Genomic DNA, 12,311 nt, shown 5'->3' on the forward strand with positions numbered 1-12,311 from the left:
TGAAAATCAACCACCAATGACTAATTAATCTTCGAGCTATAGCCACATAGCGAAACTAATTCAATGCGACCTCAGTGACAGGCATTTAATGATAGAAATCTTAGGCAGAAAACGGAAATAAAGCTGCGGCGCCTTGTACCGTTTGTTTATGTGTTTGATTCAGTTGCAACCTGCATCGGGTCTCAATATTGGGTCTGCCTGGTTTCGTCAGTTTGATCGTTTGCTGTTAAAACATATCTCAGGTCAAGGTCGCCCTGACAATAAGTTCGCTTTCGCGTACAAAAAATTGATATATGTAAGTGTATGAAGCCCATTTTGAGTTCGTTCAAACGTCCGGCGTTTGCTTTGTTTTGAGTTAAATCTTCAATCAGTCATCATTTTTCTACACATAGTCCATGTTGCATGAGTGTGTCACGATTGAGCTGTTCAGTATCGCCTAGTAATTAATGCGTCATAGCAGTATCTACCAACAGCAAATTTTCCGTTATAACTAACCCTTCCAGTAGCTTTGTGTCAGCTTCCCGGTGTTATTTAAAGACAACGTATGTATGACAGTGCATAGCAGGTTTAATTTTTCTATATGGTAATTATCTTTTTTATCATTACTATTCTCCTTCGATTGAACGTTCAATGTCAACGGCAGTCACTTTTTACTTGTTTGCTTCCATCTGTTAGCCTTGCTCGAGAGAGCTGCAGAACCTGATTTTAACGGAGTCCAGTGATTCGAAATCATTCGTACCGGAAAGGTTCATGTTCATCAGTATGAGTTGGTTGCGAAAATATAGACTGGATCAAGAAAGTTGACCCGTTTATGCCGTTTGAATCATTGTTGTTGACCGTAAAGATGCTTACAACGTACCTATAACTCAGCACGTGGAAAAAATTTCAAATCCTAATTCGCGTTAGAACAATGGTAGATTTATGTCTGGTCTATTCCGCATGCATTATTATTCCACTAAAGCTCAGAAAACGCGGTGAGAATATGTTATTATCATATTGGGGCAGTACAGAATTTTACCCACCACGAACCTCTTTCTCTTTGTCATTGCATAACTCGAAACGATTATAATCTGTAGCATGCGGTGAGAGAATAAGTCCTCAAAAGCGATTTGTTTTTAAATTTGAAATTGGACACTTTGAAAATTATCAGATTGTTGTTAAACCTTCCACGCCCAGTTCAGGATTAAAAAAAATCAGAAAAGAAGTTTTTTTTTATTTCTTGCATTAAAATTTTTGTATGTGGACAGTTCTAAATTTCTCAATGCAACGCAGTTCATTACTTTAAATATAAATTCAATTCATTAAATATTTAATTACTACCAAAACAGAAGAATTTAAAATACCTTCATTACTCTTAAAAGACCTTTCCAGACATTAATTATCGTTAAATGTTTGATGATTACTTTCAATACTAGGTATACAAGTATACCCAATTAACAATGTTCGCAATATAAACGCTATACTCATTTCATTTATTCAGCCTCAAGCTGTATTCAAACGTTATACGATATGAGGAAACCTTTACTAAACACCTCTATACAAGCAAATCTGGCGAACTTAGTCAGATACTTTTGGCTGTTGGGACAGTTGGAACAAGCTCTTCCCAACTAACATTTTCAGCTTTGTAAGCCAACTTTTGCAGCGTTGTGCTGTAAAGTAGCAGAAAAAAGCCGCAGATACAGCTACAAGCAGAAGTATGCAAAATTGCTCAACTTTTTCAAAACCACTATTCAATTTTCCAGTCTCACTGAATAACAACAGGCAATAAACGCTAATGTCACTTTTAGACACATCCTAATCAACTTTCAACTTGTAGCTGCAACACAAAGCTAATAAAGTGAATATTTTACTCATTTGATGGCTTTTACACAACCAACCACTCTTGCTGAATAACATAAACATCAAAAGTGTTATTTCAACAACTAAAAAACCTGTACTCAGCTAATAAACTGTGTTAGCGCTACTTTGAACGCATTTTTACAGTCAGCTAGGTTTGTTTTTAAACGTTTGAAGATATACAGCTTTTACTCTGCTTCTTTACAAAGGTGAAGTAACTAGAAGAGAAAAGTGAGTCATGTGCACTATTATAAAGCCTCAACTCAGCGATTTTGTTGTAGACGGGCATGTTGATTTTTTTTACATCATTTCAAAGTGTTGGCGTAGCACAGTTGGTAGTGTCAAGGATTTCGAAATACGGTCGTCTCGAGTTTGATTCCAGATTCCGGTTCAGGATATCTACATTCTGTTTAGTTATTCTCTGAAACTCTGAAACTCTGGCTGCTTCAGAGCCTTGCGCTTGGGGCATGACTTCATTCGGTGTCCCTTCAGCGTACACTATAATCCCTTCTCATTGAGGTGGGAATTTCGTTTTTAACATCCATATATACACCACATGGTGGTGGTGTTGCTTGTAACCAATTTGGATTAATTTGATTTACAGCCAAATATAAACTCCATAAATTCCTCGATCAAAAAATAGCGTAAACAATATTTATCCCGGCTTCAAGACAAAGCTGTGTAGTGATTATTGGATTAACCGGGAAAAGGTTGAATAAGCGCCTTTCAAGTCCACACACAACTAAACAGCAGGATAACAGCTGTATAGAAGCGTTAAATGATATGCAATAAGAGCTTGTCCCAACCGTCCCAACAGCCATAAGTAGCTGACTAAGTTCGCCAGGTTTGCTTGTATAGAGATTGAGTAAAGGTTTCCTTATATCGTATAACGTTTGAATACAGCTTGAGGTTGAATAAATGAAATGAGTAAAGCGTTTACATTGTGAAAATTGTTAGTTGGGTTATTGCATATCCATTTACGCTTATATACTGTTATCCTGTTGTTTAGTTGTGTGTGAATTTGAAAGGCGCTTATTGAACCCTTTCCCGGTTATCATCAAGCCTCGACACTACCAACACTTTGAACTGATGTAAAAAATCTACCTGCCCTTCTACAACAAAATAGCTGAGTACAGGCATTATAATAGTGTACATCCATCCTTTTTTTTCGACATGATACTACAACTTTGTAAAGGAGCAGAGTAAACGTTGTAAAACTGCACACGACTACAAATAAACCTAGTTGACTGTGAAAATGCTTCCAAAGTAGCGCTAAAACAGTTTATGGTCTGAGTACAGGTTGTTTAGTTGTTGAAAAAGCATTTTTTATGTGTATGTTATTCAGCAACCCAACAAACAATTCATAGTCACAAATAAGCATACATATTGAATAAATGCTGTATAACAGTGTACAATGCTGAATAAAACAGGATGTTTAATTATGTGCTGAAAAAAGCTCATTGAAATCGATAGACGCGCCTTTATTCCGCTGTTTGCTTTGATATGATTAATTTTCTTATTAAAATTATTAACGTTGACTGGCTTCCTGATTCAGAACCAGAAGTTTGATCTAATAACAAACTGAATAAGCGTGATTTGCACTACATTGACACTTTAATTCGAAAGTTTTGAATTGATTTAATAACATGCTTTATTAGATGCTAATATTTGTTTTGTATCTCCATTATTAGATTTCATTGCATTGCTTTATAATATTACTGAATAAAGATGAATTCAGTCAGCATAATAACTCTTATACCACCATGCATCTATGTTGCAATCGCATGCTTTGTAAATGCTTTATAAACGACGTATTAGATTCATTATTCGACAACACTGGTTCAGTCTAACAACAAGACGAAATCAGTAGAGTATTGGTTGCCGTTTCCGTCGAGAGTTCGAGAGTTCAATCCCAACATCAACCCTTTTTTTTATTTGTGTTTTAAACCGTAATTTAACGATCACATCACTCACGACAACAAATTCATTGATTTAGTTTAATAAATAACCCAGCATCCTTTCCTTGGAAATTGGAGAGGTAAAGAAGTAGAATTGGTCTCATGTAAAACAACGATGAATGAATGAAAGATTCCCACTGGACCGACTGCGACGATCGGGAGTGCTGATAGGTATTCAGTTTCAAGCAGGCTTTTACTGAATATTGAGCAGCTTATATGATTTATTCTAGGATAGCTCAGTTGGCAAGGATAGCGGCTGGTGATCGGAAAGTACATGGTTCGAATTCCAAACAACGGACATTTGATAAATTTTCTAATATCTGTGTTGGTGGTGCGTGCTTCGTTAAAAATAATGAAAACAATCACTAAAGAAAATAACTGTCTCTACCTCTACCGTTCTTTATTTTCGGGATAATTTTCCTGAAGTTGAATAATCGTTTAATAAATGTATAAAAGCGTCGAATTTAATTGTAACTTCACATGATAATCAAGCGTATACATCATCACAAATATGTACAATAAACGCATAATAATAAAACATTTGATCGAATAAGCTCTGTTACAACTCATGGAAGTCAAATAAAAGCTTATCGACATACCTTAACAAGACACCATGTTGTGGTTGAATAAATTCTCCAGATTTGTGTGAACAAAACCTGAACCGAAGTTATTATTAAAAAATGTACAATTATTATTAAGCATGCAGTTGAATAAAATCGTCAAGAAGTCGTTTCTTCAATAGGCGATTGTTTGTTGGGAAGAGTGATTGGTTGTGTAGAAGACATCAAATGAGTAATATATTCACTTTATCAGCTTTGTCTTGCAGCTACAATTTCAAAGTTGCTTAGAATGTGTATAGAAGTAACAAATGCGTTTATTGGGTGCTGTTATTCAGTGTAACTGACAAATTGAATAATGGTTGTGAAAAGGTTTAGTAAACGCTCTCCAAAACTATGTTGATAGCTTCTGCTTGTAGCTGTACCTGCAGATTTTTTTCAGCTACTTCACAGCACAAGGCTGGAAAAGTTTATTTATAAAGCTGAAACTATTAGTTAGGTATAAATTCCAATAAATACTGTGCCCAAAGTATTTTAATTTCTATAGCTGTGTTTTCAATACCACGCACACAAACCGAAAAGTGCGCACTTCTCAAGTTCTATTTCAAATAGTAAAAAAAAAATTTTTGACTCAAATTTGTTCGTTTTACATGAATCTTTGCTTTGTTATGGGCAATCAATCACAGTTGTGCTAAAATTCAGCCATTTTTTTCAAAATGGTGTATTCGACATGTTTTGATAAAAAAAATTAAAAAAAATGTGAAAAATATATAAACAAAAAAATACTTTAGAATTTTTCAAATACTTGTTAGTAATTAAAGTATTTAATGAAGTTAAGAGTGTATTTAAAGTAATGAATGCAGTAATGGCAAGATTTTAAATACTTCGACAGCAGGCTGCGTAGTATTGAAAGGCTAGTGTGTGCCCCTCATAAAAATATCTCCAAATGACAAAATGACAAGCGATCAACGAACCGAATGATAACGCTATGTCAGAAGTGGAAAGCAATAATGATATAATCTTCTTCCTTTTTTCATGACAAGTAGCCCGTGCGACACAGCTCAATCGGGGCGGTAGAAGGAAACGAGCAAATTATTGGTAAGCTGCTTCACGAAGTAAAGCCGAAGATGATACACGTGTTATGCTTTTCTCGATTAAGTTCAAGCTATGTCTTCATCAGTGTTGGAAAAGTTCGCGATATTTCACGAAGTTCACCAAGGGAAAAGTTCGCGAGTCATAGTGAGTTTTCGCGAACTTTTCCACCACTGGTCCTCATCCATGCATATTTCATCAAAGCAGGCAAGCAATAGGGGAAATTTTGGCTTCGGCAATACCTTAACCTATTATCGTCAGGGGGTAAACAAAGTCCTAGAGCACTTAAATTTGGCCAATAGCTGCTCTGAAACACAAAATTATCCACATGCCAAAATTGAGCTCTCAAGTACGTTGTTTACCCCCCTGACGATAATAGGTTAAGGTATTGCCGAGGCCAACTTTTCCCCTATATCATAATCCTTCAACTCCGATCGAGCTATTTTACAGAGTTTGTCATGGTAGTTGTAGCAACCGTTTTGTCTGTATCGTTGTTTGCTTTATGTGTTCGGATTCGCTGTCCATAAGTAATAAATTGACTGGCTCACAAAAATAAAAGTTCTAATTGACCACAGGCCAACCCGAGGGGGGCTACTCTATCTACGATGCAGAAAAGATTGTGTTTTGTTGTGGCTAGCTGCACGCACGCTGAGTAGATAGAAGGAAAATTTATGTCGATTTTGAAGATTTCCGAGATTGCGAGAAAAGAAAGATGATTTTTCGAAGATTGATTCGCTAGTGTGAGATTTTTTGAGCATCTAGAATTGAGATTTAGAAGATGTCGCCCCACTCGGGCCAACCGCTAGATTTGTTCCTTTAGGTGAAAAAACCATTATGAAATGATTCAGATTTTCAAAACTTGTAGTTCAAATAATGAGTAACAACTTTGTTGGAGATTGCATCAAGGATTCAGTAAGTTTTATTGAGATATTCGCTTTTGAATGTGCCGTCGGCGGTGGTATTGCCTTTCAAAAGTATGAGATCACCAGTTTTTACACATTGAGGATGAATGCTAGTCCCAAGCATCATCTGTTGGTTCTCTGTATAATTACAGCTGATCTGGCAGTAACGGAGTAGCGGACATGGGCGGCCAATCATGCTAATGCTCATATTTCACGCAGCTTCTACCAAAGCCCTGACAGGATCGTGTTACGTTTAAAATAATAAGTATGAGTAGTTTGCCATAGTCCAGTAAGTTAATGAAAAATGAGCAGACACCTAGATTACAGCGCTTAAAGAAAGTGGTAAAATTTTGATCACCAATTTGGAAAAGCTCAAAAACTTGCTAAGCAATTCGAGAGTTCCCATAATTTCAGTTTGGGTCTTACTAGTCCTATTGAGAATCAGGTTGCCCGGGATTATCTGAATATTTTTTCTCGAGAAAATATTTTTGATGATTTCTGAACGAAGTAAGGTCTATAACTAAGAAGTTTTAAAATATGAATGCTCCAGGTGATGATGGAATTTTCTATATCCTCATCAAAAAACTCCCAGAGAGTACCTTGTCTTTGTTGGTTAAATTATTAAACAGATGTTTCCATTTGGCATACTTTCCTGATAAATGGAAAAATGCAAAAGTTTTGCCAATTTTGAAGCTTAATAAAAATCCAGCTGAAGCTTTTAGCTACCATCCAATAAGATTGCTTTCTTCAATAAGTAAACTTTTTGAAAAGATAATTTAAAATAGAATGATGCTGCACATCAATACAAAACTCATTGTTTGCAGTTTGGATTTCACCATGGGCATTCAACTACTCATCAACTCTTAAGTGTTACCAATTTAATTCTTTCAAACAAATCTGAAGGCCACTCAAATGGAGTTGCTCTTCTAGACAGAGAAAAAGCATTCGACAGTGTTTGGCATGAAGGTTAGATTGCTAAATTGAAAAAAAGTTTAATTTTCCACTTTATATTATGAAATTAGTTAAAATTATTTAACTAACAGAACTCTGCAGGTCAATTATCAAAAATCCAAATCCAAACGACTACCAGTTAGAGCAGGAGTTCCTCAGGGTAGCTCTTGGGCCTATAATGTATAACATTTTCACTTCAAACCTCCCTGATTTGCCTCAGGGCTGCCACAAATCTTTGTTCGCTGATGACACAGGCATTTCCGCTAAAGTAAAAAGTCTTCGTGTTATTTGCAGCAGACTGCAGAAAAGTTTAGATATTTTTTCTTCTTATTTTCAAAAATGGAAGATTCCTCCCAATGCTTCCGAAACTCAACTTATAATATTTCCACATAAGCCTAGAGCTTCGTTTTTGAAACCTAGTAGTAGTCACATATTTAGTCAAACTGGTCAAACCAAGTGAAATATCTTGGATTAATACTTGACTAAAAATTAACCTTTAAAGAACACATTGAGCCAAATGTAATAAATATATAAAATGTTTGTATCCTCTTATAAACAGGAAATCCAAACTTTGCCTGACGAATAAACTTCTAATATTTAAACAAGTTTTTAGACCGGCCATGCTTTATGCTGTGCCAATATGGTCTAATTGTTGCACTACCAGGAAAAAGCACTTCAAAGGATTCAGAACAAAGTTCTGAAGATGATTTTAAAGTTGCCTCCCTGTACTCCCAGTACTACCATAGAGGTATCTCTAAGACTAGAAGGTCCCGAAGAAACGTGCTCAACTTTTGGCTCAGCTCTGGTACTCTCTTCGGTCTCAAGCTAATCGATTCACCCCTCGAAACATAGGAAAATCCACTAACCCCTCATTTTATCTGTCAAACTTTCATAGAGAAACAAAACAAACATTGTGTAGTACTAGAATTTCGACTAGAATGGGGTACGTTAATCGTTTTCTTGGGACCAATAGGCTAGTCAAGTAGTGAGCCAATTTAAAATATAATTTAGTTTCGTATTGATTGTTGGTACTACAGAAGTACATAGAATTTCGAAGGATGAGACTTTAAAACAAATGTCCAACAAAATAATTAATAATTTCAGGCAAAAATCGTTGCAATCCTCAATTGCAACGACTCATTCCCTTTATACTTAGATAAGATTTAGTTTTAGTTTTTAGTTTTAAGATTTCAATTGGTTTACTGATATGCAGGTTTAAAAAACCTATTTAAAATACTTCAATGGCATTTGGAATTGCCAAGGCAGGAACAATGTAAAAACACTTAGATATATTCATAGGTAGATAGGTAGTGATGAAAACGTCGCTAGAACTATTCCACAGCCGCAGTCAGTTTATGAGCAACAGGAGGGACGCACATTTTTGCCTGTGGACTTGGAGACATACTTCAAGTCCCCGCGTACATCGTACGGGCTAGGCAAAAATGTGCGTCCATCTTGTAAACTGTCGCTTTAATGGCCCTTCGCTCATTTTCAACTTCTATTCAATTTTCATACTGCCGTACTCTAACGGAACTATCCACCTACCCTCTTCCAAAGATCATTCTCTAGCTAATAAATCATCACACTAAAGCTTCATGTTAGCATTTCCAACCAACTCCACTTAGATATATATATCATAACAATTAAGGTTGGTAAGTTACTGTAGTTACTGGAGCACCTAGGTTAAAATGAAATGTAATTTATATTGAATTTGGAACAAATAAAGAGTAAAAAAAACACATTCCAACCCATTCCTTTCTTGACCTGCGTTCGGGCACGGCCAGCGCAGGTATTGCCTAGTTTGAGATCACCAGTTTTCACAATTGAGGATTAATTCTAGTCCCAAGCATCGGTTGTTGGTTCTCTGTGTAATACAGCTGATCTGGTAATAACAGAGTAGTAACCGCGGGCGGTCAATCATGCTCATATTTGCTTTTGAATGTGTATGATCATTTTTTTGTACATGGTAATTTTAAATAGATTTCCTGTTTGAACATTAAACCAAAAGCGCCAGCCCGTGTAGCGTCAAAAAGAGCTGAAACATTCAGAAAGTGGTTATCGCATCAAAAGATTCGAGCCTGGGTGTAGGCCTGTGGAAAATATGAACTTTTATTTTTAGTGGTAATCTAGATGATACGTTGCATAAGCTGCCTGTATTTTGTTGCGTGGAGGCGAACCAGCCCAAGGCTGAAAGCCTCCTTAATAAAGCTAAATAATAATAATAATATTTTGTTGCAATATACGAGCAAAATGCACATATTTAATTAATATCTCCATAATACTAGCTTGAATCGTGATGCTGTCTTCAGCAAAGTTGTTTCTTAAAGTTGAAGCTACGTGTGCTGAAATTCTGAGTTTAAACGAGGTTTTTGAACCAGTTCAATGCACGATAGAGTGAAGGAATATTATTTCTGCATACATTTCAACCAATATCCCCATATTAAATTTAAATCAAAAGCACCAGCTCAAGTTACATCCGAATGAGCTGATATTTTCAGAGAGTGGTTTTCTCACCTAAAGGCTCTAGGGGGTTGGCTCGTTGAAAAAAATGATAAAATATATCCCTCATATAAATGAAAGCCAGTATGAATAGGTATAACCTGGATCCGCTGATTTGCCGTAGATCGCCTCTCAAGGGTGAACAAACTGGCTGTTTTAGCACCTGCGATCCTCTACGCAGCTCCGGTGTGGGAATCATGTGCACAGACTCACAGGAACAAAATCCAAGTCGCTCAGAACAGGATGATTCTTGATCGTCCCTTTGACACAAGAATTTCAAATTTCCACCAAGAGGCAAATGTTCAAAAATTAGATTTCAAAATTGATGACATTAAGACTAGGTTTGTGCAGAAATGTAATACATCAGAACATGCTTTGATAAGCAATTTGTATATAGTAGGTTAGTTGTAGTTGTAAATAGTAGTAATAAGTAGTATCCTTTTTCCAATTCAAATCAAACCAATCCCACCAAGGTGGTCATTCCCTAAAACAGGCTTGATAGGACGAGGAACTGTTAATAATAATTAAAATCTCAAATGTACTAAAGTTGAAAAGACGCATCTGTGTCACTTGAAAATTCATATATTTAAACCACACAAACACAAGAAATAAAGATCATTTGAAGTCATAGGTATAACCTATTTTTTGTGCCAAATTTTTCTGATTCCGTTATTGGAATTTTATGTTAACTGTGAGAAGTGATAACCTTTTAGTGACGGGAGTTTATTTTTATTTTAGTTCAGATTTGCAACATTACATGAACAAGGATCCAGATCATCCCTCAGTGGTGCAAATCGACTTTTATTAAGGGAGAAGCTTAAAACTTTAGTGTAAGCACATTGCATTTTTATCGCCTGATAAAAATTAAATCCTAAAAATACCGTCAATTTGAAACCTTGATGTGATGTAAAGAATTTTATCTAATCTCGTAACAACAACCTTTATGCTATAATTATTTTTTCATAATATGAGGAATTTATGTTTCGTTTTAAAAGGTTATGAATATCAAACTGTCTTCTGTGCTTCTTCACTATAAAATGCTCCTACGCATTTTGTAAATATCCACGCCGAATTATTAACGTGGGTGCAAAAATTTCTCCCGGTCTAGTGGCTTTTATCGATTCGCATAATTATATTAGCGTTTCACCTATAGCCCGAACACGTTTTGCTGAACTCTTCCGATGTTACCAAGCTGAAAAAAAAATGTATCTACAACACAGACAGGAGCAAGACTTACTTGCGGAGCCGGTAAACCACATGCAACTTGGGCCAGCACTGCCACTGCTAGAACCGTCACTAAACCTTTCGAGATCATTTTGCTCTATCAATCGTTAATCAGCCAGGTGCAGTATGAATTTTCTCACAACGAGCAGCTGTATCAAACTAACGGGTGTCGGATCTCAACTGATTGATTAGCACATATAACACTTGCTTGAGCCGTCACACACTTCCTAATGCGAAGGTTTTTATTCTATAATTTTGTAAATCACTGGTGTATCACAATCGAAACGTTGTTGCGCGCTCGAGAGATCGACTCGCACTGAATAGATCCGATCGCAATCCAGACTTCTTAATGCTTTTGTCAAGCTTGGGTCTTGTGCCTCAACTCGTCACTGAGATGCGATGATCATGCAAATCTTCCCTGCGCGATTCCCGTTTTGCGATTTTGCTCATCAACCGTGGTCTTTCGTAACACCGAAGCCTTTGACGCAGATCAATAACACAAATGTGGAGAGGTAGATAGGTGGTTATTTGTCCAGAGCTAAATTTTAAAAGAAGTAAGTATAAACAGGAATGAGCCACACGTTAAACTGGTTGAGAATTTTTTTTTCGCTGTTTGCTAGATCATTGTTGTGGCTCTTTATATCATTTAAATACGAAGGAGTTAATATCGCTTCGATACTTGATTCATCGCCAGGGAGGTTTGGTAACGTTGAACCAAAATTAATGTCGTTAACGTTGATTTCGGTTTAGGTTGACGATCAATGCTAGATCAAGATCAAGATCATTGGCGTTAACTTCATTGTTGTTCTAATCTTATAGGCATAAGATTCACCACGTGGCTTAAGATTTCCGACAAATTCAGGATGGTGAAGATATTTAATGGATATGAATGCAAAATGGCTGCTTCCAGTTAGTCAACATTTTCTACAATCTACCGTAAAATCGTCTGCGGAATTTAAAGTTTTTCCATAGAAAGATTTCTAAACCTGTCTCATTGTATATTATATGTCGTGTAAGCCCAAACGTACACGCAAAACAAATGGCATGAACATCAAATGTAGCTGCGCATGAGCATGATCTACCGCCCGCGGTTGCTACTCCGTTTCTACCTGACCATCTGTTATTACACAGAGAACCAACAGATGATGCTTGGGAAAAAATGTCGACCTAAAACTTTATAATAGAGATTAGTAACGTTTAACGCACGCACACTAGCGGGTATATCGAAGTGTAAAATTGTTTATTATTTTCCTCTGGCTAACCTAAAAAATGTATGAAATAAGATCTGTCAA

At 36.3% G+C, this 12,311-nt stretch overlaps 1 protein-coding gene across 3 annotated transcripts in view; it reads right to left on the minus strand.

Annotated features, from left to right (window-relative positions):
• The window catches only part of LOC135700613 (merozoite surface protein 2), a 53,824-nt gene that overhangs the window by 6,945 nt on the left and 34,568 nt on the right, over positions 1-12,311 (minus strand). Inside the window, exon 1 of one of the 3 annotated variants that reach the window (XM_065221167.1) lies at positions 11,033-11,315. The exons of 1 other annotated variant lie outside the window; for it this stretch is intronic. In XM_065221167.1, the coding sequence (XP_065077239.1) occupies positions 11,033-11,110 (78 nt within the window). In that variant the 5' untranslated portion in view covers positions 11,111-11,315. Of the gene's footprint in view, positions 1-11,032; positions 11,316-12,311 lie in introns of those variants that run through there. One more of the 3 variants, XM_065221169.1, reaches the window with a different exon arrangement.

This window comes from Ochlerotatus camptorhynchus, unplaced genomic scaffold, assembly GCF_037179485.1.
Source record: "Ochlerotatus camptorhynchus isolate MF236.1 unplaced genomic scaffold, CSIRO-AGI_Acam_v1.1 ptg000139l, whole genome shotgun sequence".
Taxonomy (NCBI): domain Eukaryota; kingdom Metazoa; phylum Arthropoda; class Insecta; order Diptera; family Culicidae; genus Ochlerotatus; species Ochlerotatus camptorhynchus.